The following is a 27,235-nucleotide window of genomic DNA, read 5'->3' as shown; positions in this document are numbered from 1 at the left end:
AGAGCCCACGCGCCGCAACTACTGAGCCCGCGCACCACAACTAGAGAGCCTGCACGCTGCAACTACTGAACCCACACGCCACAATTAGAGAGCCCGTGCACAACTAGAGAGAGAAGCCCGTACGCCACAACGAAGATCCCACATGCCACAACTAAGACCTGACACAGCCAAATAAATAAATATTTTTTTAAAAAGTTGCTGTCCTCTAAGGTTCTCTAGACTTTGTAGATGATGATAAATGGCCACCTTGTTTTACAAAGAGAAGCTAGGTCCGCTATTAGCTGTGTGTTCCAACGTGCCCGTTACCTAACTTCTCTAAGCCTGAGCATCTTCATCTGTAAAGTAGGGACGATAATAGCACCTGTCTCACGCGGGTGACGTGAGGACTCAGTGATGCATGTGTAAGGTGTTTAGTACACTGTCTGATACAACCCAGCCCTCAAAAATGTTAGCTACTCTTATCATTCGAGATCCAACCAGTCAACCACAAACAAAACCCTACAGACCCAAATCCCGATTCAAAGCTTCATTTACACTGAAAAGGATACGGCAGGCAAAGCCCAAGATACCTGAAAGCCAGTAAGAACTCACAAGACAAACCCCAGATCCCAGACATAGACTGCACCCAGCTGAGGAGGAGCAGGCTTGCTAGGGAAGGGGAGTGAAAATGAGGGGCGGTGTTGAAACAGGACAAAGAGCGGGGACAGACCCCACAGAATAGGAACAAACAGGAGACCCAACCCTTGTATGCAGCCAGGACCCGAGAACAGGAAGTTACACAGATGAAAGAACACACAGGTACTGAAGTCTCAGAGCGCTCGGTGTGTCCAAGGACAACCACAGGGGGAAGAAGCAGAATTTTAAATCCCAGGCTCATTTCTCAAGAGGGAGCCAATCCAGAGTCCCCGAGTACCTTCCGTTTACTTACATTTCAGGGCAGCAGCCTTCCGGGCCGCCCTTACTTCAGCCCAACGGAAAGTCCAATAACCAACGCTAAAATGCCCAGCAACACAACCACTACCACAATGATAATTATCAATTTCTGGAGAGAGGGATAAGAGAAATAAAAACAAGTCATTATTACAAACAACCAGAAAGCCATAGTAAGTCATCCAAAACCCAACCCCTCTGCCTCTACATAGGAAGCATCTTATCAATCTAAATAAATGAAATAAAAAGCCAACATCTCTACATAAAGACACTCTATTAGGATATTTTGTTTCTTAAATTACTTGTGCACTAGCAATGCCAGCAGATGGGAATATGGAGTTTGCATCAGCTCTCAGCTCACACGGCGGCCTTCATGTGCGCACAGATATAAGGGCAACCATAATGGGGTCTCCAAGCAGCAACAGGCCAAGATACAAGTGACTCATTTGTTCCTTTTCAAGGAGGAGTATAAAGACATTTTTGACATAGTCCTAATTACACACGTCTGTCCATCTCTCCCCCAAAGTACATTCCCACCTGTCAAACCCCGTACAGTGACTGGGGATCAGAAAGTATGGTTACGGTGCTGTTGCAAACCAGCCTGGATTCATCATGTAAAATAACTTTCCAGCTCCCTAGATACCTGCCCAAGCAATAGGTAAAGTTGGAAGAAAAAGAATTGAAGAACAAAAATATCAAGAGCCCAAGAGAAATAGAAAACAGCAGGCTAAAAAGCAAAACCCACCAGAGCTAGCCGCCCCCGTCACTAGGTAGAGAAGCTTACAAGTCCTCAGGCGACAGGGCCACCACAACTAGAGGTGGGGGGCGGGCCGTGGAGACAGGATGGAAACAGTTTGATTGAAAAGCTGAATTTGAATCCTGGTTCCTATGCTTCCTAGGTGGCCCGAAGCCAATTACTTAACCTCTGATTCTCAACTGTTTCACCTATAAAGGAGAAGTAATAGGTGCTCCCAAGATACAAGATAATGTTCACAAAGCCATCAGCACACCACTGGGTTCATGGTAGAGAAAAAGAGACCAAGTGGGGCAGGGCTTGGGCTACCGGAGTGGAAGGCAATGAAGGGAAGGCTTCTGAACAGCAGAGGAGTCAAGTGTAACAGCTGAAGGGACCATGAGCTCTGGCCAGGGGCTTAGCAGCAGCACCTGGGCAACGATGCAGAGCTGCCTGCAAATGTGGGTTCTCGGGTAGAGGGCACGTGAGCCAGATCCATGCGAGGCACACCTGGGAAGGAAGGGCAGCTGTGCTCTAGGGAAAGCTGAGGCAGGCTTTTGGACGAGGCCAAGACGGAGGGAAGGCACGGGCTCAAGGACACGGGTGGGGGCGACCAGAGAGAGGAGAAGCCGGTGGGTCCAGCTGGGACTAAGGGCTCACCCTCCGAGCTTCACTCTGATACTTGACAGCCTTTTTGGTATCTGCCACGGCCCGCTCCACGAAGCCCACTGACTGGTCCATGTTGTTCTCAATACGATCAATCATGGCTCCCTTTCCGCGGATGCAAGAGGTGGGTCCAGCAGAAAGAGGGACAGGGAGAGGGAGGAGAGAAAGAGCGAGAGACGGCGCGCACAGTGGACTCTCTTCTCCGAAGGCAGCAGGAGAGGCTCACCTTCCGGGCCTGACCCTGGTACTTCATGGCTCTTTTTGTCTCCTCCCGAGCCTTCTCCACGTGGTCCACCGTGTGCATGACATTCAACTCTATGTTATCTAACATCTCACCCTGCAAAGGACAGACACTAGTCACACCCAGGAAACCCACCCCAGGACAGTCCTAGCTCACACGAGAAAGGGGTTCTCTTTCTTTTCAGCACCAAGAGGAGCATCTGGAAACTTTAACATGCAGCCTTCTGTGGGGCAAACTTGCACAACTTCCCCATGATTACCTGTGGTTCCCCAGGCCTTGGTGGCTGTCACTCATTCCAGAAACATTCACTCAGTTACTTCTCTGTGACAAGCACTGCACTGGGCACCTGGAGCACATTGTCTAGATGCCTGGAATATTCTGAAGGATCCTGCCACCTTTTTTTTTTTTTTTTTTTTTTTAAGTATGTGAAGAGAGAAGCCAAGATATTGGGTTGGCCAAAAAGTTCGTTCGGGTTTTTCTATAACATCTCACAGAAAAACCCAAACGAACTTTTTGGCCAACCCAATACATCTATCTCATGTTTTTAGGGCATTGCCAGGATGCCGGCTTCTTCCTGGTCATCCAGACCTGAACCAAGTTCATTCACTACTATAGAATAGTGCCCAGCACACAGCAGGTGCTCAATAAGTAGCTGAGGTGGGAACAGTTGTTTTCTCTAAGGTACTCCCAGGTCCCGTAAGTGACAGACATTGGTTTTACCTGAGTTATCTGGTTAAGAGACAGCAGTCTCTTAATAAGATTCCTAACCTTTTCCCAGCTATTACTTCCTGACCAGAAGTTTGGTCTCTCCAATTGATTTCTGTGCATCTTAGGATGGGAATTCCCTTCACCCACCTAGACCTTCCTCAACCCAAACCGTGGCGTTATGTCAGTCTCTACACAGAGAACAGAACTTACCATCACTTGAATCTCAAACCAGTTCCTCGGCAAGGCAGTGTGGGGAGAAAAAAGAAGAGTAGGGATGGAGGGGCAGGAGAAATGGTCTCAAAGGCCGCAAGGGGGTGGAAGAAAGGCACCCGAGCCCAGAGCAGGGAACTGATGTCAAAACCAGCCAAGTGGTGCTCGGGCTTCAGTTAGGTTTCCTTCTACAAAGGAAGCAGTTTTCAATCCTCTCCAGGTGGCAGAGCCACTGGGAGTTCATGGTAATAGTGGCACCAAACCATGACACAGTGGCGAATTTAACTGCATCATAAGAACCAGGAGACATGTGACCATGTGACACTGAGACCAAGTGCTGGGGACAGAGCTGTCCATCCCTGAGCAGGCTTACCCGGGACAAAACAGACTGTCAAGCTAAGCACTGTGAGAGTTTCAAGTTTTTCTGTAAATATTACTTTGCTGTCCCTTCAATCCTTTTGTTGTCTGCTCTTGTTCCTTAGCAAAAACCGTCAACATTTTTGGAAAAACACACATACAGAAGAAAAAACAAAAATGGAAAAATACAAAAACCTCTGTTAAACCTAACTTTTTGCCCTAAACTGGGGAAAAGGCCCCATGTTTTCAATGTCACCAGTGAAATAGTTCCTATCAGGAGATTGTTTTAAGGCATCACCATTAAGAACCCATATCTCTAATTTAAAAAAGACAACGATCCTGAGGCTGGAGGGAACCAGGTACTTGACAGAGCACATCAAACCCCCTATTAATCAGAAATGACTTCCAGGCCAAAGTAACAGGCGTGAATGATGAGGCTGCGATTGCCCAACATGTCAGCATCTACTTCGCAAGTTCCCAGTGATTCTCCCACCCCACCCGGCTTTCCAGGAGTCCCGTCTCGCCCTTCTCAGGAAGGCCCGGGCTTCCTCTCCTCCCTGCCCACGCGGCACCCACTGGGCTACCTGGTTCTCCACCAGCACGGCGATGTCCATGAACATGTCGTGAAGCTCCTTGATGCTGCTCTCCAGCCTCACGATGTCCTTGTGCCGTCCCTCGATCTCACTGAGGGCTTGCTTGGAAATCTGAGAGTCGATGATCTAGGCCCGGCCGCACAGAGACCAACCATCGGCCATCACGCCCGCCGCAGCCTCACCCACACCCTGCGGGGCTCCCGCCGCCCCGTCCTCCCTGCCTCTGCAGCCCAGCCCGCCCCCACCATCACTCACCCCCGAGGTGAAGATGGCAGGGTTCCCACTCTCCAGCATCTCCTCCAGCTCCTCATCTGTTGTCTTTCTGCCGGCTTTATAACGAAAGGAGGAGAGCATCAAATATAAGAGCAAAGCTCATCATTTCAGAAGTTCCCTGAAAATGGGAATACAGTAAGTTCACTCTAAAGACCATGGCCTTACAAGCCTCCGGACTCGCCTTTCTCTGGATTTCTCCCCTAATCCAGTCCATCCTCAACATTATCAGCAGTTACCTTCCTGAAGCCCATGTCTGATTACATTCCTTTCCAGCTCAGAATGTCTCCTGGCCCCCTTCACTCCACCACGGAGTCCAAGGTCCTCAGGACAAGGAGCCAGTTCCTGGGTGAGCCCTCCCTCCATCCGCCTTAACCTCACCCTGCTCCACCCAAATGTGCCCTGTTCCCAGGCCCTGGACGGCCTCTCCCTCCTGAACTCGTGTGCTTTGTTCTGCCTGCGCCCTTGTTCGTTCGGTTCCTGCACTCAAAGCACTTTCCACCCTGTGGGGCCCTGCAGTCCGGTTTCTGATTCCTGAAGGGCGTGGCTCTAGTAACTTCTTTATTCCTCATGGCAACTAGCACCATTCTCTGCTGTCAGACAGGTGGCAAAAGATGTCACGAGCCCCAAGGAGTGCAGCCGTGTAGCAAGTGCTTCCTTCCATGGATGCAGAAACGCTGGCTCCCACGGCAATCAAACGACTCGGGCCTGGTAACTCCGAGCCATCTTTCAGCCTAAGACGCAACGTCCAGGATGCACCAGTGCTGTGAGGCCTGTCCTCAGCTTGGGCACGAAAGAGAAGGCAGAAGCCACCGGCGGGGCTCCTGCTCCCTCTCCCTGGGCCTCTCGACTGGGGACGGACAAGCACGTGGCAGGAAGGGCGAAGGGGCACAGGCCAAACTTCAAACACGCACTGATCTCGAGCTGCCGCTGGATTCGCCCTTTGCTGCGTTCACGGAAGTCCACCTGAGCTTCGTTGTATTTGGTCATCACCTCCACAAACTTCCGGGAGAGGACGGAGTGCTGCGGGAGCAAGGTCAAATGCTGTGAGCCCCCAGGAGGCGAGGGGAGGGAGGGGAAGGTCCACAACTCTTACAGAACCCCAGCCCCGACGCAGGCTCATCTACAGCAGCACTGGTCCTGGAACCAGAAGACCAGGGACAACTCGTGGTGGGAATGTAAACGGCTGCAGTCACTGGAAAACAGTATGGAGGTTTCTCAAAAAACTAAAAACAGAACTACCATATGACCCAACAATTCCACTCCTGGTTATACATCAAAAAAAACCCAAAACATTAATTTGCAAAGATACATGCACCCCAATGTTCATAGCAGCATTATTTACAATTGCCAAGCAACCTAAGTGTCCATCAACAGATGAATGGATAAAGAAGATGTGGTATAGATATCTACAATGGAATACTACTCAGACATAAAAAAAAAAAAGAATGAAATTTTGCCATTTGCAGCAACATGGATGGACTTGGGAGGCATAAGTGAAATAAGACAGAGAAAGACAAATACTGTATGATATCACTTATACGTGGAATCTAAAAAATACAGCAAACTAGTGAATATAACAGAAAAGCAGCAGACTCACAGATAAGGAGAACAAACTAGTGGTTACCAGTGGGGGCGGGGAGGGCAATATAGGGGTGAGGGAGTGAGAGGTACAAACTATTGGGTGTAAGACAGGCTCAAGCATGTACTGTACAACACGGGGAATACAGCCAACATTTGGTCATAACTGTAAATGGAAAGTAACCTTTCAAAATTGTATGAAAGCGAAAACAGAACAAAACAAAAAACAAAGACCAGGTACAAGACTCAGTTTTTTGGTTTCCTAACTTTACACCGTTGGAAAAGTCGGCTGACCTTTCCAAAGCATGTTTTCAGTATCTATTAACCTGTCTTGCTGAACTCCTATAGTAATTGTGAGGCCAAAGGAGATACCCTGTGAATCTCAGAGGCCCTGCTTTCTAAAGCTGCCGGACTCCCTCCTACATCCAAAGATCCTTGGGTTGTTACTCAAACTGACCTCCCCAACTTTTCTTGCTTCTAACTCAGTGCCTTCAGTCAATGGCCCTGGTGCCTAAACTCAAATCTTTATCATTTTTTTTCCTTACCCACCTCTCAGCATCAAGCCCTACTGGTTTTTCCTTTGCAAAATCACCAATATCTATGCTTTTTTCAGACCAACTACCACCAGGCAAATTCAGACCAAAATCATTGCAAAACCCAACTAGAGACCCACCTGCCTCTTGCCTCTTTCCCACTCTGATCCAGTTTTCAAATGGTTCCCATATTATCCTCCTAACAAACTGCCACCCAAAGTAAATGCATACAGGCTACTCAGTCAGATCCAAACTCCCTGGACTGTAGCCAAAGGCCTCTGGAATATGGTGCTATGTTCTCTACCAAAAACTCAACGTCCACTATCCCATGACAAACTTTTTTCTCTAGACAGGCTGCTCTCTTCACGTCTGCCCCTCACACCCACCCCCAACCCCACTGCTACCAACCCGCCCAGGCACCCACACACACCACTCCTGCCCCCATGCCTCTAAGGAGAACCTCTCCCCAAGCCTATCCATGTTGGCATCTTGCCCACCAAGGCCCAGCCTCCTCTGGCCACCCCAGTTTTTCCCGAGATCGTCTGATGCTGGGAGCACATGCATTTGATCCCGTCTTCGTACACGTTCTCCTGTGGGTCTTATGTCATAGTTTCCTTGTGCTACTTGACCATCGTGCCAGTTCAAGGACAAGGATCATATCTTTGATGACCACCAAACAGCCTGATTCCAAACTGGACAACTAATGACCAACAGTCTTCAGAGAGAAGACTTCAGTTTCCTCACCTGTAAACCAAGGAGGCTCACTAAACCCTCAGCAGTGCTCTGGGAGCCTCAGGCACCTCCTTAGAGGACAGTGTGAGAGGGGCCACCAGCTGGACTCGGCCCTGTCCCCCACTTCAACCTGGGCAGCTCCCCTCCACCAGTTCTTCAAATTGAGTTCCAAATAGTGGTTGTCGGTTGTTTTTTTGTTTTTTGTTTTAAAGGCTCCACAGCTAGAAAAGGGAACCCTCCTACACTGTTGGTGGGAATGTAAATTGGTGCAGCCACTATGGAGAATAGTATGAAGGTTCCTTAAAAAACTAAAAATAGGGTTACCATATGATCCAGCAATCCCACTCCCCATCATATATCTGGAAAAGACAAAAACTCTAATTCGAAAAGATACATGCACCCCAACATTCATAGCAGCACTATTTACAATAGCCCAAGACATGGAAGCAACCTAAGTGTCCATCAACAGAGGAACTGATAAAGAAGATGTGGTACATATATACAATGGAATACTACTGAGCCATAAAAAAGAATGAAATAATGCCATTTGCAGCAACATGGATGGACCCAGAGATTATCATACTAAGTGAAGTAAGTCAGACAGAGAAAGACAAACATATCACTTACATGTGGAATCTAAAAAATAATACAAATGAATTTATTTACAAAACAGAAGCACAGACATGACTCACAGACATAGAAAACAAACTTATAGTTACCAAAGGGGGAAGGGGGGGGAATAAATGAGGAATATGGGATTAACAGATACACACTACTATATATAAAATAGATAAACAACAAGGATTTACTGTATAGCACAGGGAACTATATTCGATATCTTATAATAACCTATAATGCAAAAGAATCTGAAAAAGAAGCATATATATATATATATATATATATATATATATATATATATATATGCAAAACCGAATCACTTTGCTGTACATCTAAAACCAACACAGTATTGTAAATCAACTATACTTCAATAAAAACTTTAAAAAGGGACTTCTCTGGTGGCACAGTGGTTAAGAATCTGCCTGCCAATGCAGGGGACACGGGTTCAAGCCCTGGTCCAGGAAGATCCCACATGCCGTGGAGCAACTAAGCCCATGAACCACAACTACTGAGCCTGCGTGCCACAACTACTGAAGCCTGCATGCCTAGAGCCCGTGCTCCACAACAAGAGAAGCCACTGCAATGAGAAGCCTGTGCACCGCAACGAAGAGTAGCCCCACTCGCCGCAACTAGAGAAAGCCTGCACGCAGCAATGAAGACCCAACGCAGCCAAAAATAAATACATTTATCTAAAAAAAATTTTTTTTTTAAATTAAAAAGACTCCACAGCTAAGAAAAAAAAAATTAAAAGATTGGACTAGATGCTTGTTAGACCAGGGAAAATCTCACCTGGGATTTCCGAATCCGAAGGTCTGCTGACGACCGGACCTCGTCTTCTTCAATATGCCTCTCCATGCCTGGATAGGAGAGGAGGTTATTCTAGCAACGCATCTGCTGCTCTCCTCCAAGAAACACACTGTGCAGTGCGGCCTCCTCTCTCTTTCTCACACACCCGGCCCAGGAGACGTAACAGCAGGCAGGCCCAGCCTCAAAAGGTCAGCTCACACCTGAGCCACGGGACACATGTTCCACGACCTTTACTACTGCCGGGTCTTCTTCCTTGGATACCTCTCAGCACAGTGGTTAACAGCATGAGTCTCTGTCACTAAGAGACTCGGACTCAAATCCTTGCCACTGACTAGCCACGTAACTTTGGAAAAGCCACTTAACCTCTCTTAGTGTTCCTGTTGTCTCGTCTGTAAAATGGAATAAACAGCAGTGCCCCCCCTAGCAACACCAACGTGAAAATTAAATGAGAATGCACACAGAGGGCTTGGCACACGATCACGGCTATGACTGGAAGCTGCCACTAACGACTTCCACCTCCACCCGCATGAAAACAGGCAGCACAGTCTGTTTGGGGGGAAGAAATGATAAATTAGGCTGAGCAATGCTGCTTTCACTCTCAGACCAACAGCATGCACTTGTCACCAAATACAGTGGGGCAAGAATGCAGATGGCAGCCATGGAACTAAGGAACCTTCTGGGCCCCCAGAGGAACTGAATCTACGACAGTGGCTTCACTGAACAATGCCCTAAATTGAGGGGTGGGCATGGGGGTGATGGGAGGGTGATACCTGGCCCCCAAGAAATGTCTCTAGACTCTATAATGCATCTGGCATCCATACATCACTAACATCACTGTTCAAATGTACGTAGGTGCTGGGGAAGGAAATGGGACCAGGAAGAGAAAAGTCGAGGGACTAAGCTAAAGGACCAAGTCACACAAATATCCAATAGCTGAAAGCACACTTTCATTCCCATCTCCGAACTTCAATTCTGGACTCTCTCAACCACAGCCATGACTCAAGAGCTGGTAAACTGTCTGGGGCTATAATAGGTCATTCCAGGGACAGTGCCCAGACCACAAGCAAAGACGGCAAGGGTGGTGTCACTCCCATCAGGAAGAGTTTCGGTCCAGAAGAGTTGGACCCCGGATGCGAGACGGATGGTGGGAGTGCTGCCTGCTCCCTTTGTCCCTTTCTTACTCTTCAGTTTGTTCCGGACATTGTTGGCCCTTTTCTTGATCTCGGTCGTGAGCTGCTCCAGGTCATCCTTGGTTTCTGGGTAAACAAATGCAGGTAGAGTCAGTTAGAAAAGACTGAAAGCTTAGTCAGCTACAACAATCAACAGAGGAGGTGGGGAACTTTCTCAGGTGCCCACTGCCCAGAGCAGTATGTATCCTGGAGGGCTCTCAAGACATCTGTCCTTAGAATCACAGAGAGCTTATTTTTAAAAGGCATTTTTTCCTGGCATCCTACCCCAGAACTACAGAATAAAAACACCTCATGGAAAAATAGGGGGGTACTGGGGAAGCATTTAAGGCAGAGGAAATAGCACAGGGGCAGTGGTGGGTGGGACAGAGATGAGGTATGTGAGCAGCTGTAAGAGCCACTGACAGTTATGAGAAGGACTAGCTGGGAAGGAGAGGAAAGTTCGGCTAAATGCGTTAAGTGGGACCATGAAGAGAAGAGGTAACAGTAGCAGAGCAGTGAGCCAGGAGAGGGTAGAGGAGGATGGGAGATGACATGGCACATACGTTAGTGTAAGGTAATACACCCCCTCCCCTGCTGCTCACAGAGGGAGGAAACCAAGGCCCAGCCCCAATGGCCAAGGGTCACTGTTGGGTGATTCAGCCCTGAGTCAACACTCACTTGGCTCTGGAATGGGCGCAGACAGGATGATACTGTAGAGCTTCTTAGCTTCCTCCACGTGCTCTGAGATCTTGTCAATGTTGAATCGAGTTTCCTCGATCTATAATTAGAAAGATGATAGCCTTTGTCATCAAGAGGAAGAATACAGCCATGACTGAGATGAAAGCAGAGCTCCCTGCCCACCTTCTGGGTTTGTGGAAGAAGACGGTGACAGGAAAAGTCTTCTGAGGACCAGTGAGCCCAGTGAGTCCCCCTTCCATAGTCAGAGAAACGAACGTCAACAGAGCAGTCACTGAAGACCCGTCCTCATGGCTCCCTGAGAGGAATACGTTTACTCACCTTGGATGGGAAGATCCCAGCCAGAGTTGAGAAGAGCCAGGACAACCCATGAGGAATAATCAGAGGGAAGGGTCAAGAAACCTTACCAGGCGGATCCTCGGCTCCTCCGAAAGTGCAACAGCAGAAAGTGAGGACAGGAGAGAGGGAAAAAGGAAAGAAAAAAAGTGAAAGGGAGAGAACAAACCTGGAGAGTGAGAAACACAGAGAGAAGAATGAGAGGAAGAGAAAGACAGAAACAGAGATGAAGAAGAGAGAGAGAGAGACGAAGCAATGACCGTCTCAGGAGATGCTGAGCTTCTCTTGGACACGTGTTCTGGGGAAATGCCTCTTACTAGCTGATCGCCTTAGACAATCAAGACCCAGGAGCTCAAGCCGTGGACCATTTCTGCCCATTTCTGAGGCTCCTAACTGTACCAGGTGTGTATCAGAAAGTACTTCTAGCCGCGCCTCATTCCCAGATGGAACACCGTCCCAGCACGCTGCTGCCTGAGCATTAAGTTCAGCCTTGGCTCCCTCTTCAAAGGCACCGGCTGTCCTGGCACCACGGCCTCTGCTGCGGTGCCAGTGCATATGCAGGGAGCAGCACATGCCAAAGAGATCTCAAAACCCACCACATCTACCTGCCTCACTTCCACAATGAGGGGCACGTCAACACGGCCACAGTCAACAAACAGAAACCTTGTAAAATGCCAAAGAGTAGGATCTTAACGCCTGAGATACAATGAAAATACAACTCAATATGCAGCTTCCGGCAGCCCTTTCTTCCGGTGAATAATTCACTTAAAAAAAAAAAAAAAGACACCCTGATCTCAGCTCTCCAAATTACAAAGAAATAAAACTTGAGTTCTCTACCCCTCAAATTATTATTTTTGACAGTGGAGTGGGGATTTGACCCTCTACAAATATGGGTTGGCCAAAAAGTTCCTTTGGGTTTTTCCCATAAGATGTTACAGAAAACTCGAACGAACTTTTTGGCCAACCCAATATATTGGCTTTGATGCACCATAGTTTGAGAATAGAATTACTTGCTTAAAGATACAGAATAAAAAAAACAAACCAAAAAACAAACAAAAAAACCCAAAAAAAATGATACAGAATAAATTTTCAGTCTAATAATATCATCAGAGTGTAAATACAAATACAAGTAGCTACCATTTACCATACAAGCCAAACATTTGTGAAGTATTTTCACAGCTGGCAAAACAATCTATAGCACTGCATTCAGACCATTACTGAAATGAGGAAACTAAGGGTTAAAGAGGTCATAGGTCACAGGGTTGGTGGTAGGCACAGCACTCAAATACTGCTCTCCAGAGTCCGACTGGGGTGCTTTTTCCAGTAGAGCTAAGACGACAATGTTTTTGGCTTCTTCATACTGCTTCCCTTTTAGCAGCATCCCAAGCTACCCAATTATCAGAAAGGCCTATGTTATCACCTGTGAACGCCGGTGGCTCTAGGCATGTAACCACCTCAGACTCAGGCCCTCGGGGGACCCAGAAATTGCCACCTTACCCTTCCCTCTCTCTTCATCTCTCCCATCAAACACTGACTCCTCTTGCAACTCCTAAAGTGTCAGTGCATCATACCATGTTTCCACGTCCATCACGTGACTGTCTTGCCAGAGCAATTGCATTGTATAAAACAGGACTGAGAAAAAAAGACTTTCTAGAATAACATGTCCTCGCCATTTTAAAATGAATTTTAACAATGGAACTAATCACCCTATTTTAAGAAGCCAGAGGCCTTTGCATGTTCAACGGATTGGATGTCTTAGAAAATAGCTCCTGGAATATTAGTTCATCAAGTGAAGAGCATCCTGACCCAAAGCTGGGTCACTGGTAGGAAGACGAGGTAGGAAGACGAGGTAGGAATCTTTTAGGATGAGACTGCTGGACCCCAAGCTTCGAGTCGCTCCAGGCACTTGGAGACCAGATGGTCAATGGCTTATCTGGCCCGACAGACGGGCGCACTGGGCCTCGGGCTCCGTCCTCAACCTGCCCGCAGAACTTTCCAGGTCAGGGGCCTCCACCCCCACCCGCACTCATCCTCCACCCACGGCGGCTGCTCTCTTCCCTCTGTCCTCAACACCCTCACCATTTGGAGGTATTGCAGGCACTCTGATTTAGTAATCTAGTAATTTAGTCAGTTCACCAAATAACCTCAGAATCCCTTCAGGACTTCAGGATGGGCAACTGGCCGATCACAGAGCTTTTTTTTTTTTTAACTTTGTGTCTCTGTTTTTTCTTGGAAGTGTTAGTTTTTCTCGAAGGTGACTTTCTGAGTATTTCATGGTAGCAGGTATACATGCAATTAATTTCCTTTTGTGCATTTGCCAGACAACCAAAGATCGGGGCAGGGGGGGACAGGGCTAGCGGGAAATCTGCCAGTGCTGAATCTAAAAGTTCAAGTGCTATTTGCCTGTGTGTCTGTTTGGGGTTGTTTTAAATAGACTGACATTACCCTGCACAATAATATATTTAAGAACTAAACCCAATTTAACATATACCTGTCCCAGAAACAAGGCCCTTCACTGGATGTCTGGGAAGTCACCATCACTATCTCCTTTTTATGCACGAGAGCACTGCGGCTCAAAGAAATTGAGGAAGTCAATCAAGGCCATAACTGCAGAAAGAGGCAAAACCGAGGTTTGAACCAAGGCAACTGTTAAATCCAAACCCTGTCTCCTGAACCAGGTGAAGGTGCAAGAATCACCTACTGGAAGCTCTCTATCTTCTCTCCCAGGTCTGTGTGTATTCAGCCTGTGTCAGGTGAATGTGTGTGATCCACTCACCAGTTCTGTGAGATTGGCTCAGTTACCTTTGACTCACATCATGTGCCTTATTTCTTTGTTCTCCAACCAAGGCTCCCTGTAGAGAGCTTTTTACACAAGGAATGCTCAAGCAAGGTTGCTGACTGAGGGAACCAATCTGCAAGTTTTTTTTTTTTTAATCACCATGCTAAATTTGCAGCTAATACATCCCCAATGCCCACTTATTGTTTGTTACTTTTTAAAATGTAATTTTCAATGATTTGTCAGTAATGGGGCAATCTAGATAGCACAGTTTAAGAAAATAAGTTAGAATCATATCAGGTTCACATTCTGGCTCCACCCCTTAGCAGTTTTTTGACCTTGAACAAGCCACTTACCCTCTCTGAGCCCCAGTTCTCTCATCTGTGAAATGAGGATTATCATATTTCCCACTTCCTAGAGTTTGTGTGGGCATTAAATGAGATATGTCAAAGGCATAACACAAAGTACATGCTCAATAAACGTCAGATGGTGATAAAGACAAAAATAGCCAGCAACTACTACACATTTATTGTGTGCCAGGTACTACGCTGAGCCTTTACAAGCAATGTCTCACTTAATCCTCACAGCAATGCTAATGTTAACAAAAGGTTCTGTGATGTCAGTAGCCACCCAAGGAAATCCAGTAAGGACAGCAAGTCAACCAACCACTCTTCACATTGGGTGTCTGCCTCATGGAACCAACTATAATTACCACAGTATATAGGCTGCCCTCTGTATCCTCAAGTTCTGCATCCATGGATTCAACTAACCCCGGATCGAAAATACTCAGGGAAAAAAAAAAATTCCAGAAAGTTCGAAAAAGCAAAACTCAAATTTACCACACTAGCAACTATTTAACATAGCATTTACATTGTATTTATAACTATTTACATAGCACTTACATTGTATTAGGTATCATAAGTAATCTGGAGATGATTTAAAGTATACAGGTGTGTGTAGATGATATGCAAATACTATGCCATTTTATATGAGACCTGAGCATCCACAGACTTGGTATCCACGGGGGTCCTGGAACCAACTCCCCCCACCCCCGCAGATAACGAGGAAGGACTGTACTAATCGCCATCATCCAACTAAAAGGAGGGAGTTATTTTCAAGGCATGGATGGCCTCTTCCCTCTGGACCTAATTAGCCAGTGGAATCTAATCCAATCTAATGTAATGTAATCTAATCTAATCTAAAAGCAGAGAAAGTACTACTTTGGAGACTGGCAGATGCCCTGGGGTAAGGTGTAAGGCTTTGTCTCTTCTACCTAAAATGTCTCTGCCTCTCCTAAATTCCCATGTGCCTTGTACCTCTAAGTTAGGCATTAAATCTTACATATTTACTTATTGAAAACTTATTATATGTCACTTTTTTAAGGTGACAAAAGTAATGGGGTTGTAAGGGTCAAATAAATGATTCCTGCTTTGCACAATTCATATACCTTTACTTTTCTCCAAAAATAGCAAAATCCAAAACAGTCCTTGTATTAGAAGTTCTTGGTGAAGTCCTCTTTGATTTGTTTGCTTCTTTGCTTTGGAACACAAACATTGACAAGAAGGGACAGAGAAAGGTCTCAGTCAGCCAAGCAACAGAAGTCAAGTCCCTCAAGGGGTTTTATCAAGACTGAGAGTAGTATTTCAACTCTCCTTTTACGAATGAAAAGAAACATATGATCTCAGAGTTATACTGACCAGTGAAAGGTAGTAGTCTTGGACAATCACCTCAAATCAAGTGTATCTGGGCTTTGCATCACTCAAAATAGGGTCAGGAAAATAAAAACCTATCTAGTTATTTTAACCGAAGTAATTGGGTAGTTTGGGTAGCTTTCCTCCCTCATAAAAGGACTTCTGAGCTCTTCTAGCTGCCCGCTAGAAAATACAGGGAATTCTTGACACAGAGATGCAAGAGCTGAGAAGCCAAACAGAGGATGGTGAGGCACTCTGGCAATGAGCAACAGCAGCTTGGAGGGGCGACAAGGAAGGCAGGGTCACCAGGGCCCCTCTGATGGCAGCCAGACGATGGTGGAGTCAACCGGCAGAACAGGACCACGGAGGCAGGGTCTATGGAGTGAAAGGCCGTGGAGGAGACACGTCTGGGAGGAAAACCACAGCTTCATCCCCCGACCTTGACTCTTCTGCGGTGCCTCCCCTGGGTCAAACACACCAAAAGCCAGCTGGCAAGGGAACCTGGGCAACGAGTACCTTGCAATACAGAGCAGAGTACAGGGAGGGCGGGGAATGGACCTGAGAGTAAACAGGCAAATGACCGGCAAGGGCTTCCTGCCTGCCTATGGAAAGAGCCCAGAAATGCAGAACCTACCAGCTCGCCTAGTCATCCAAAGATGCTACTTCAAGAACGAGTTGGGGGCTTCCCTGGTGGCGCAGTGGTTGAGAATCTGCCTGCCAATGCAGGGGACACGGGTTCGAGCCCTGGTCTGGGAAGATCCCACATGCCGCGGAGCAACTGGGCCTGTGAGCCACAATTACTGAGCCTGCGCGTCTGGAGCCCGTGCTCCTCAACAAGAGAGGCCGTGATAGTGAGAGACCCGCGCACCGCGATGAAGAGTGGCTCCCACTCGCCACAACTAGAGAAAGCCCTCGCACAGAAACGAAGACCCAACACAGCCAAAAATAAATAAATAAATAAACAAATAAAGTGTAAAAAAAAAAAATCCTTCCCTCTCCCCATCTTTGGCTTGGTTGTGTCTTTAAAAAAAAAAAAAAAGAATGAGTTGGAGAGTATTTAACCTTCTAGATTCAACTTAATGCCTAGATTTCCAAGTTACATCCACTTTGAGGATCTTCGTTTTAACAAAAATCACAAGACTGCTCACCTATCAGTTCCGCTAACCAGTCACGGCTCCACCCGTCTTGTTCCCCTCAGACGCCTGGATCTCCATCACTATGCCAAGCACATGGTGTCCCTCAGTAGAAGCTTGTTCAATGGATAGACAAATGAATACAAGGAACTCCAGGGGTAAGCTTGCTTCATACACCACTGCCAAATTGCCTCATATACCTTTTTTAAGCACATCCAAGAAAGAAAACTTTATAATAGCATTTTCTGAAATCTATTCATTCATCTTGCTAACCGAAGTTACATGTCAGAAAGGGTTCTATGAAAAAAGTAAGTGTTGAGATAGGTAAGGTAACCAGGTTTCTTTATTACGGGACTTCTTAGAATCTTTAATAAGTTCCTGTGCATTTTCAATCTCCATGGGAGGAAAAGAGTATGAAGTGTTTCTCAAACATGTTTGATCACAGAAGTCTTTCTGCATCTCATACTGCCATCCAAATAGCCATCCCCACCCGCCCCTGCCCTTTCTTGTTAACAGAACTCTGATTTTGTTTGGGCAGCCACGTTGCCAGCCCCAGAGGATGCATCATGATCGGTTCTATGGCAATCCTGACAACCCTGCCCCTTTGCTAAGTTCTCACTTTCCTGGTCTCCATTCTAGAAAAGAGTGGCCATGACCATGTGATCCACTGCCGGCCAAAGAGCCACAGGGGAAGTCAGTGTGGAGGACTTGGGTAGTTTTCCTCCCTGATCAAAGGATTTCTGAACTTTTCTAGCTGCCTGCTCTCTCACTGCCTGTGATGCTGGTGTAGGGTGATGGCATATGGAGCTGTGACTCTGGCGGTTTTAAAACATGGCACAAATTCTTCAATCTCCTCATTGAGAGGTGGTATCTATGTACTGCTCTCTTGAATCTGGCGGGCTTGTGACTGCTTCGACAACAGAGTATGATACAAGTGATGGGCTGTATGACTTCCACAGCTACAATGCTTGTCTTGGAGCCCTAAGCCTCCTCTACCAAACTGATGACCCTGAGTTGGTCATGCTGAGGAGCCCATGCCACAGAAAGAGGTCAAGTACAGGTGCTCCTTTGAGTCACCCTAGTTCAGGCACCAGATGCTTGAATTAAGAAGTCTCTGAGATTCCAGGGACTTCTCTGGTGGTCCAGTGGCTAAGACCCTGTGCTCCCAGTGCAGGGGGCCCGGGTGCGATCCCTGGTCAGGGAACTAGATCTCACATGCCACAACTAAGAGTTGGCATGCTGCAACTAAGAGTCTGCAACCTGCAACTAAAAGATCCCACGTGCTGCAACTAAGACCCAGCACGGCCAAATAAATAAATAGATAAACAAATATTTAAAAAAAAAAAAAAAAAAAAAAAAAGAAGTCTCTGAGATTCCAGACTCTGGCTATTCAAGGCCCCAGAGACTGTGCAGCAAAAATAACCCACCTCCGGGAGCTCCCTGGTGGTCTAGTGGTTAAGAGATTCGGCACTTTCACTGCTGGGGCCCGTGTTCAATCTCTGGATGGGGAACTGAGAGACCCCACAAGTCGCGAGGGCACAGCCCCTGCCCCCCCCCCAAAAAAACCACCTTCACTGGGCCCTGTCTGAATTCCTAATCCACAGAATCCATCAGTATTACAAAGTGGTTGCTTTACCCCACTAACTGGTAGGGTGATTTGTTACATAGCAGGCAGACTCCATCTCTCAATCCCAATCCTGCCCTCTCAGGCAGGCTCTGTCTCCTCTAAAGCTCTGCACTCTCTGCCGACTGAACAAAGAGACCAAGGAAAATACAGACGACTGCAAATTAGACAAAAAATCTAAGGTTTATCATTTACTAGACCCTGGCTTTTTAACAGCCAAGGAGGCCTAAACACCCAAGGGTCAACTCTTTTCTATAATAACTGGGAGGCTGGAGAAACCATTTGAGTTGTACAGGGCAAAGCACATTTTGAAAACATCCTGATCTTGTGACTTCATCTGCACCTTGCAAATGCCTCTCTGACCAAGCTGTGATTCACACCATTAGTCCTCAGCAAATAACCAGGGGTGACCCACTTGCTGAAAGCAGTCCAAAAGGTACCTTTTATCACAAGAGCGCATTCGCAAGAAATCTACACAGCTATCAAGGTATCCTGCAGGATGTACTGGGTGTATTCCTTAGACACACAGAGAGGGAAACCTTTTCATTTCCCCAAATCCCTATTATCTGGAATGCACTTTAACCCACCTTCAAGGATATTTCCAGACCACATTCTCTAAAGTAAACTTTGCGGTCTATTTATTCACAAATACACTGGGGAACAGAATGGTGATGAGAACTAAAATTTACTGAAGACACACTTACTGTAGGTCAGGCACTGTGCGGGTACATCGTATACTTTCTCATTTTATGTTTATAACAACCAGCAGGTAATGCCGCTAGGCCCGTTTTAGAGGAAACTGGGGTTTAGAGCAGTTAAACAACTTTTCCAAAGCTATACCACTGTAATGGGCAGAGCTGAGACTTAGACCAGGATCCGTGGGGCGCCAGAGCCTGCACAATCTCTTCCCATGATGGGCTCCCTCCTGCCTCTGCCCCACTCCAATACTGATCCTCTCTGTGCTCTATCTACACGAGTACAGAGGAAGGTAACATTTACCTAAGCCCCCTCTAAGCACTTTCCGAGTGCTGGCTCCTTTCATCCCCAACAAATCTGTCTGGTGAATATTTTTCTCCCCATTTCACAGCTAAACCCACAGAGACTTAGAGAAGTTAAGGCACGTGCCCAAGATCACACAGTTAGTGGCAGGTAGGGAATTATGTCCAAAAAAATAATGCTGTTTCCACCCCACCACGCTGTCCCCTTCTCCACCCTAAATATGATAGGTCTTTTTTTTTTTTCCTAAATGATAGAAAAGCATTTAACTAAGAGAAAGCAATAAGAAAAGCAGCAACCCTCGAGGCCTTGTTAAGTCCCCCAAGATAACTACCATCCGTCTGGTGCTGTTCTGTTCAGATGATGCTTTCCAGATGTACAATCTTCATGTGATCTCATGTGATCCTCACAACAGCCTTGAAAGGTAAGTACTGCCATTCCCAGTTTCCAGAGCAGGAATCAAAACCCAGCTGGGTTAAGGAACCTGACCAAGGTCAACTGCTATGAAAGGCCTGAGGGATAGACTCAGACCAGGTCTTGGAGGCCAAGGCCCACCATCTTCCCACCTCACAAGGAGCACTGCCTCTCGGGGCCCCTCTTACGGGTTAAGAAAAGAGGTAGGACACCGTTAATGGAGAAGAATCCTTATCCTAGGAAAGAAGTTAATGTAACTGGTTCTCTAAGGCAAGTTCAGAGGGATGAGCTACAATGATGTCATGCATCTCCTCAAGTCCACCCCCAGCACTGAACAGAAAGACCCTTTCCTTCCACAGTCCACACCTAGAACAATACTGGACTCACAAAACTCAAGCATTGTTTGATCTCACTATGACTCCTCCACCAAAGGGATGGACCCACCCACGGAGAGGGTGGGGATCTGTGCAGTATTCACAGCCAACTTCCCAATCAGGTCAGCACACACTCAGGTTCGCTCTGAAACCGGCTTGTGACTCTCACAGATGAATTGGCATAAGCTATCAAGTCCCGCTCCACTCCCCTTAGAAAACAACTAGAGGGTGGCGTTTCCACACTCACAATCCAGACGACCGGAAGCACGCACATCTCCCCTGCAAAAACAATATGACGCCTTTTTATATATGCAATAAAAAGCCTAAATAAAGAAACCATAACATGGTGGCAGAAACTTCAGTGCCGGAACTTCTTGTGGTTCGGTTTGGTTTTATTGAAACACATGTACGTCAGTTGCTATGTGGAATGTTTTAGAAACACTAACCCATTTAATCCTCCTAATAGCCCTATGGGGAATTACATTATCAATCCCAACGTACAGATAAGGAAACCAAGCCTGTTAAGGAAACGTTCACAAGATCAACAGCTGTCAGAAGCAGGGCTGAGATTTGAACCCAAATTTCCCTGGCTTCAAAGGCTGTGTTTCTGTCCATGATACACAATGCCCCCCAACCCCCCACCCAAGCTTCCCATCACTCACTGTCTACCACAGCACCTTCCAACAGGACCCTCTACATCAAAGACTATGTGAATCTGTACACACGGGACACCCATGTTTGCCTCTGCTGAATTTCGAAAAAAATAAACTGGTGGTTTCTTGGTTTCTCAGTTATCACCAGAAAAGTCAAAGGGATTGAATTTTTGGAAACAACAATTCTGATCTACCCAAATCACAGGCCTAAAAATGCAATGAAATGCGATTTTTTTTTTTTTTTTTTACACACTTGTGGCTGGGCCCCCAGGGTTGGTTCTGTATTTAAAATATGTAATTCAGGCAAGAAAGGATATCATTAAAATGTTGTCATGTAGCATAAGACTTTAAAAGCATCTCTTTAATATATATAATTTACCTTCTCCTGACTTTCTCAGTAAGATTAAAAATCCTTCCAAGTACTGAAGAAACTCTCCTTGTAACTTCTTGGTGTGTCCATTCCACCCCAGCAAAAGACTGACTTTCCTCTGCTACCCTTGAAAGATCTGGGGGTTTTTATTCTTTACTAAGGAAGTTGTGTTTCCTTATGTCCATTCAGAAAAAAAATACCGGAAGGGCACCTACCTCAGAAAAGAACTCGTCCATGAAAGCTGTGTTGTCAACAGCAATCTCGACCTCATCGGCATCGTCATCCTCTGTCAGCTGCTTCTGTGGGAGACAAAAAGGAGGAGGGTGAGACCAAAAGCACCGGAAATAACGAACAGCACTGAATGCTCGCTAAAGACAAGAAGCTATATCTGTAGTGAACATTTTACATACATAATCTCCTTTAAAACTCAGAACAGCTCTGTGATGTATCAAACTCTGATGTCACACTGTCTGAGTTTAAATCCTAGCTCCACACTTACTGATATTTTACAGGGGGATGAGGGGAAGACGGGAGCAAGTTACTAAACTCGCTGTGCCTAGGTTTCCTTATCTGTAAAGTGCTAATAAGAACACCACTTACGTCATAGGTTCGTTTACAAAATAAATGAGATAATGAATATAAAACACTTTGGCACAGTGCCTAGCATACTGTAACTACTCAATAAATATTATGTTTTGGTGGTGGTGGTGGTGGTATTGGTGATGTTACTATAACTCATTCCAGTTGGAGAATGTAAAACAGAGAGGTTAAGTAACTTGGCCGAAGTCACACAGCTAAAATGTTGGAGACAGGCAGATTCTAGCCCATCCTTTGGATTTGGACCATATGTTCCTGAAGTCTTCTCCACAACGTTCAGATGCATGACCTACCCTACCGGGGATCTGTATTAAAACAGTCCCAATTCCTCCAAAGCACTAGCTTCAAATCATCACAGTAGGAGCAAACATTTTCCTGTTTTCAGAAACCACCTACTGCAAAGGAAACAGCACTGTGTGCTGTTCCCTGTCAGAGCTCACGTTTATGGGGAAAAGGAAGCTCTCCCGGCAGCCCCCAGCAACCCCCGGGGACCCCGGCTTTCATAATCTCATTCAGCTACCTCTACAAAAGCACAAAATGGCTATCTAAACGAAGTGCTTCCCTTCCCACCCAGCTAAAGGGCCTGAGCGGCTTCTGCATTCTTCCCAGATGCTCCTCCCAGACGACTGCTGCATTACACACAGCCCACCTCTGAGCAAGGAAGAACTGGTTGTTGGGAGTGGAGGTGGGGAGGGGGTGAACCCCTCGACACCTGCTTCTCCACACCCTTCAGTGGCCTATGGCCTCCTAAGCCAAGACATGTCACTCTCAACATGGGAACTCCACCAGCAAGGAAAGCCACCAGGGAACTCTTTCCTTCCCCTGCTACCATCCCCCTGACCTGCTACAGCAGATGGAGTTACCGGGAATTCCCACTGAAATTTGGGACTCTCCAGCCATCCGGGGAGCCTCTTTTGACTGGCTCCTCTGTAATCTCATTCTCTGGCTTGTCTGCAACCATCAGCCACCCAAGCTTAATAGCCACGTTCAAAGGAACTGAATTCGAGGACACTGCTACAGCCCCCAACAATCACCTTCCTAAAACTTAGGACTGATCCCGTCCTTTTGCCACTTAAAGTCGTTCAATGATAGTTCATCTCCCAGGACTGAAAGTCCCAAAGCCCGACAGAGCACATGGGGTCCTTTAAGATCCAGTCCCGCCCACGTTTCTCCCTCTATGATGCATCTCTGGACCAGGCGCTTGGAAACTCCTAGCACTTCCTGGACACACCATTCTTTCATATTGCTGAGCTGTCACACAAGGACTTCTTCCTGAAATGCATTTGTCCAGCTGGCAAAATTTTATTGAGCCTTTAAAACTCCATCTCGAACAAACTTCTCTGTCTCCCTGATCTGACACTCCCCGACCCCCCATGCAAACCCGAAAACCTCCCTGAGTTCCCAATGCATTTTGTGCAAACCTTCCACAGCATTAATCCCAGCCCTCTCTATTAATTATCCCTTCACTTATCTATCCTTCCCCACTGACTGTAAACTCCTGGAGGGTCAGGGTTGCCTTACGTATCCACTGGAGAAGATACTTTGAGTGTGTGCCTGCCCAGAACACCTCCCTTTGTGAAGATAACCCCGACCTTCCCCACATGATTCTGGGAAGGTTATCAATCCCCACCCAAGCTCCCTGAGGATTCTGAATGTGAAATGAACAGAGCCGAGTCAACCTATAGCAGCACCCAACAGAGATACCTGCTTGGTTCCCAGGGCTACCCTTGTTTCTATCCTCCCTAAGCCACCCCTTGGCTTAGAGCTAGTTCTACACATCTTCCCCAGTATTCTTTCAATGAGCCCAACAGTATTCTTGTAATGCTGTTTTTATTCATTCAGCCAGAACTGGCTTCTGTCACTTGTAATTAAAATTACTTGTACTTGGGAATTCCCTGGCAGTCCAGTGGTTAGGACTCGGTTCTTTCACTGCTGAGGGCCTGGGTTTGATCCCTGGTCGGGGAACTAAGATCCCACAAGCCATGGGGAGCGGCCAAAAAAAATAAATAAGTAAAATAAAATTACTTGTACTTGTCATTAATTAACTCATTCCGCATGTATACTGAGCACTTACCATACGCTATATATGTAACGGAAACTTAATCAATTCTAGTTGAACAAATAACCCTTACCAGAGACCAGCAGCCTGGATCCACCCAGCAGTTTCTAAAGTGTGAGATAAGATGCTCCTTTTATCAACTATCATCAATACTTGGGCCTCTCAGCAGCCTCCAGAGAGCTCCATCTCCCAAAAAGGATCTCGGAGATCCTCACTAGAAAATAGGAACCTGGTCTCCCTCCAGGAAGGTGAGTTAACAAGCATTTGTTGAGTTTCCTCTCTTTGGAGGTCTTGTAGAGACCCCCACTGAGGGGATATATCCCATGTCTGTGTGTGTACAGACACACATGAGGGTGTCAACTCAAGTTTTCTTCAAATCAGTACACGTGCTATGGAAATGGGATAAGGCTGCCATCGTGGGATGGACTAAGGGAAGGTTTTGGAAGCTGGGAACACGTGAGTCCTGAAGCATGGGCACAGGCCCCTAGCCCTCCATCCTAACCCCTGGAATCTGTACCGGGATTCCCCACCCAAGACGGCCACATGTTGGCTTTGAACAGGCTCTAACAGGGCAGCCTGGGCCACCTCCAGTGAGAGGACATGTGAACTGGGAAACAAGAAGCCTTGGGTCACCCACAACCGAGGTCCAAAACCTGTTATTACCAATTACTGGCTGTGAGACCTCTGTCAAGTCCCTTACTGACCTGAGTTTACCTGCAAATGGTAATAACACCACATACTTTATGACTTTTACGAGGCTTGGAAGAGTTCACATGTGGAAAGCTTCTAGCACAACACAGGGCACACAGTAGTGCCTAATAAGTGACAGTTTCCCCATCACCTAGTCATAAAGAAGTGATGTCTAAAAGTGTGTGTTCTGGGCTTCTTCCCTTGTGGCGCAGTGGTTAAGAATCCGCCTGCCAATGCAGGGGACATGGGTTCGAGCCCTGGTCCAGGAAGATCCCACATGCCGCGAAGCAACTAAGCCCGTGTGCCACAACTACTGAGTCTGCACTCTAGAGCCCGCGAGCCACAACTGCTAAGCCTGCGTGCCTAGAGCCCGTGCTCCGCAACAAGAAGCCACCGCAATGAGAAGCCTGCGCACCGTAACAGAGAGTAGCCCCCGCTCGCTGCAACTAGAGAAAGCCCACGCGCAGCAACAGAGACCCAATGCAGCCAAAAATAAATAAATAAATAAATAAATTTAAATAAATAAAGTAAAGGGCCTGTTTAAAAAAAAAAAAAAAAAAAGTGTGTGTTCTCCGCGGAAAGTGCTCACACAAAGAAGTTCAATTCTGCAGCATCAGGACCACCAGGGTTCTATAACTGGCTCCACCTCATGCTAGTCACTGAGCCTTAAATACTGGGCTCAACACCTCTGAGCTTCAATTTCCTTATCTACAAAACAGGAACAAAAGTGTCCACCAGGGCTTTTGTGAGGATTACATAAGATAATAATCTTAAGCTCCTTACACAACGAATAGCACATGATAACATCTCAAAAAAACAACCATACAGGGCTTCCCTGGTGGCGCAGTGGTTGAGAATCTGCCTGCCAATGCAGGGGACACCGGTTCGAGCCCTGGTCTGGGAAGATCCCACATGCCACGGAGTAACTGGGCCCGTGAGCCACAACTACTGAGCCTGCGCGTCTGGAGCCTGTGCTCCGCAACAAGAGAGGCCGCGATGGTGAGAGGCCCGCGCACCGCGATGAAGAGTGGTCCCCACTTGCCACAATTAGAGAAAGCCCTCGCAGAGAAACAAAGACCCAACACAGTCATAAATAAATAAATAAATAAATAAAAGAACGTGAATTTCTTTAAAAAAAAAAAAAAAAAACACCATACATAAGATCCAGCACAGCCATCTTCTCTATAGCTTTAATCTGGGTCTAAGTACCCTTAAGCAGGAAAGAAAAAAAAAAAAGATACAGAACTTTTAGAGCTGAATGCAACCCTACCGATTCTATCATCAAATTCTCTCATTTAAGAGATGGGTAAACCAAGGCCCAAGACCAAATAATGAGTTACTGGAGCAGCCAGGAATAGAACCCAGGTTTCTTGATTCCCATCTTCCCATGCAGAGTTTTTCCCACTGTAGCGTGCTGCCTCCAAAATATAAAATAACAATGGCAACAAAAGCAACAAAGTTTAGTCCAGATCAGAAAATTCCAGAAACGGGCCATCATCCCAGGTTATCTGAGTCACGTGACGCTGGAACCAGGCTTCTCCGGAAGGGGATCTACCAGATCCCAAGGCAAGGGTCCTTCCCCTCTGACACATCTGTGCTCTTACAGACCAAGAGGCCTCAGGGACCCCAAGGGCAAGGAAAGCACATGATGCACTTTATCTTCAGCCCACATGAGTGGGCACAGCCAAGAAGAGAACTTCGGCATCTTTATCAAAGCATCAAGGCATGTGATAACAGGAACGCCACAGTAGCTGCAACATCAGCTGCAGTAAAAAACGTACATGAGAACCACAAGCCCCACCATCCACTTCCTCTCCCCCGACCTCCTGCTGCCTCTCCTGCCAAGAGATGGGAGATACCACCAATGACTCAGGCAGCACTGAGCTCGAATCCGGGCTCCATCCCCCGCCCCCCACCCCTCACATGCACCCCAACACTCAGTGAGGACAGCCAGGGCTATGACTCCCTCTCTGGACACAGTGGAAAGAGTTCGGGGGCCCAGGACTCAACTCAACCTGCAATTCCTCTCACTCAACCTCACTGCCTTTCTCTCAACTGCCTTCTCGTCATCCTTAGTCTGTTCGACTGTGGGTCTCTCCTCATCAGCTCCTTTAATAAAAATAGTTGCCACCTGCAGAGCCCCTAGGAGGTGCTAGGTGGCCGCCACACTCTGGCTGCTTCACGTACGCTGTGTCAATGAACCCCTCCTAAATTCTGTCACTGAGAACCTGCAGGGCAGAGAAGTTCTCATTTATTCATGGCCTCCCACCTACTGATGTGCAGAGTTGGGGCTCACGCTTCCGTTGTTGGTCCTGAGCCCCTGTTAATTCCACTGCACCCCACTCACAGCAGCCCAACCCTGCAGAAAGCGGAGCCGAGAGAAAGGCGCTGGGGGCCTTGGGGACAGCACTTGTCTCCACTAAGCCTTGGTTTTCTCACCAAGTAAGGAGCTTAGCTTTCCAATGCGGCTTTGTGGAACCCCAGACCTCCGGGGTGCCTCAGAAACCACGCCGGGGGGGACTTGCCTGGTGGCACAGTAGTTAAGAATCTGCCTGCCAATGGAGGGGACACAGGTTCAAGCCCTCGTCCGGGAAGATCCCACATGCCACGGAGCAACTAAGCCGTGCGACACAACTACTGAGCCTGCACTCTTAGCCCGCAAGCCACAATTACTGGAG

The 27,235-nt window shown here is 47.0% G+C and overlaps 1 protein-coding gene across 6 annotated transcripts in view; it reads right to left on the bottom strand.

The window, feature by feature from the left end:
- STX3 (syntaxin 3) overlaps positions 1–27,235 on the bottom strand; it is a 41,992-nt gene that overhangs the window by 3,390 nt on the left and 11,367 nt on the right. For 4 of the 6 annotated variants that reach the window (XM_036860776.1, XM_036860772.1, XM_036860771.1 and 1 more), the window contains exons 2-10: positions 21,427–21,510; positions 10,827–10,926; positions 10,161–10,235; positions 8,962–9,029; positions 5,623–5,731; positions 4,694–4,767; positions 4,430–4,564; positions 2,556–2,666; positions 929–1,042 (exon numbers count right to left, since the gene is read on the bottom strand). In XM_036860776.1, coding sequence (XP_036716671.1) covers positions 959–1,042; positions 2,556–2,666; positions 4,430–4,564; positions 4,694–4,767; positions 5,623–5,731; positions 8,962–9,029; positions 10,161–10,235; positions 10,827–10,926; positions 21,427–21,510 — 840 coding nt within the window. In that variant the 3' untranslated portion in view covers positions 929–958. The remainder of the gene's footprint in view (positions 1–928; positions 1,043–2,555; positions 2,667–4,429; positions 4,565–4,693; positions 4,768–5,622; positions 5,732–8,961; positions 9,030–10,160; positions 10,236–10,826; positions 10,927–21,426; positions 21,511–27,235) is intronic. The other 2 variants (XM_036860774.1, XM_036860773.1) reach the window with 1 other exon arrangement.

This window comes from Balaenoptera musculus, chromosome 8 (assembly GCF_009873245.2).
Source record: "Balaenoptera musculus isolate JJ_BM4_2016_0621 chromosome 8, mBalMus1.pri.v3, whole genome shotgun sequence".
Classification (NCBI taxonomy): domain Eukaryota; kingdom Metazoa; phylum Chordata; class Mammalia; order Artiodactyla; family Balaenopteridae; genus Balaenoptera; species Balaenoptera musculus.
The sequence above is the reverse complement of the archived record's forward strand: the minus strand, read 5'-3'. Positions and strand labels throughout refer to the sequence as shown.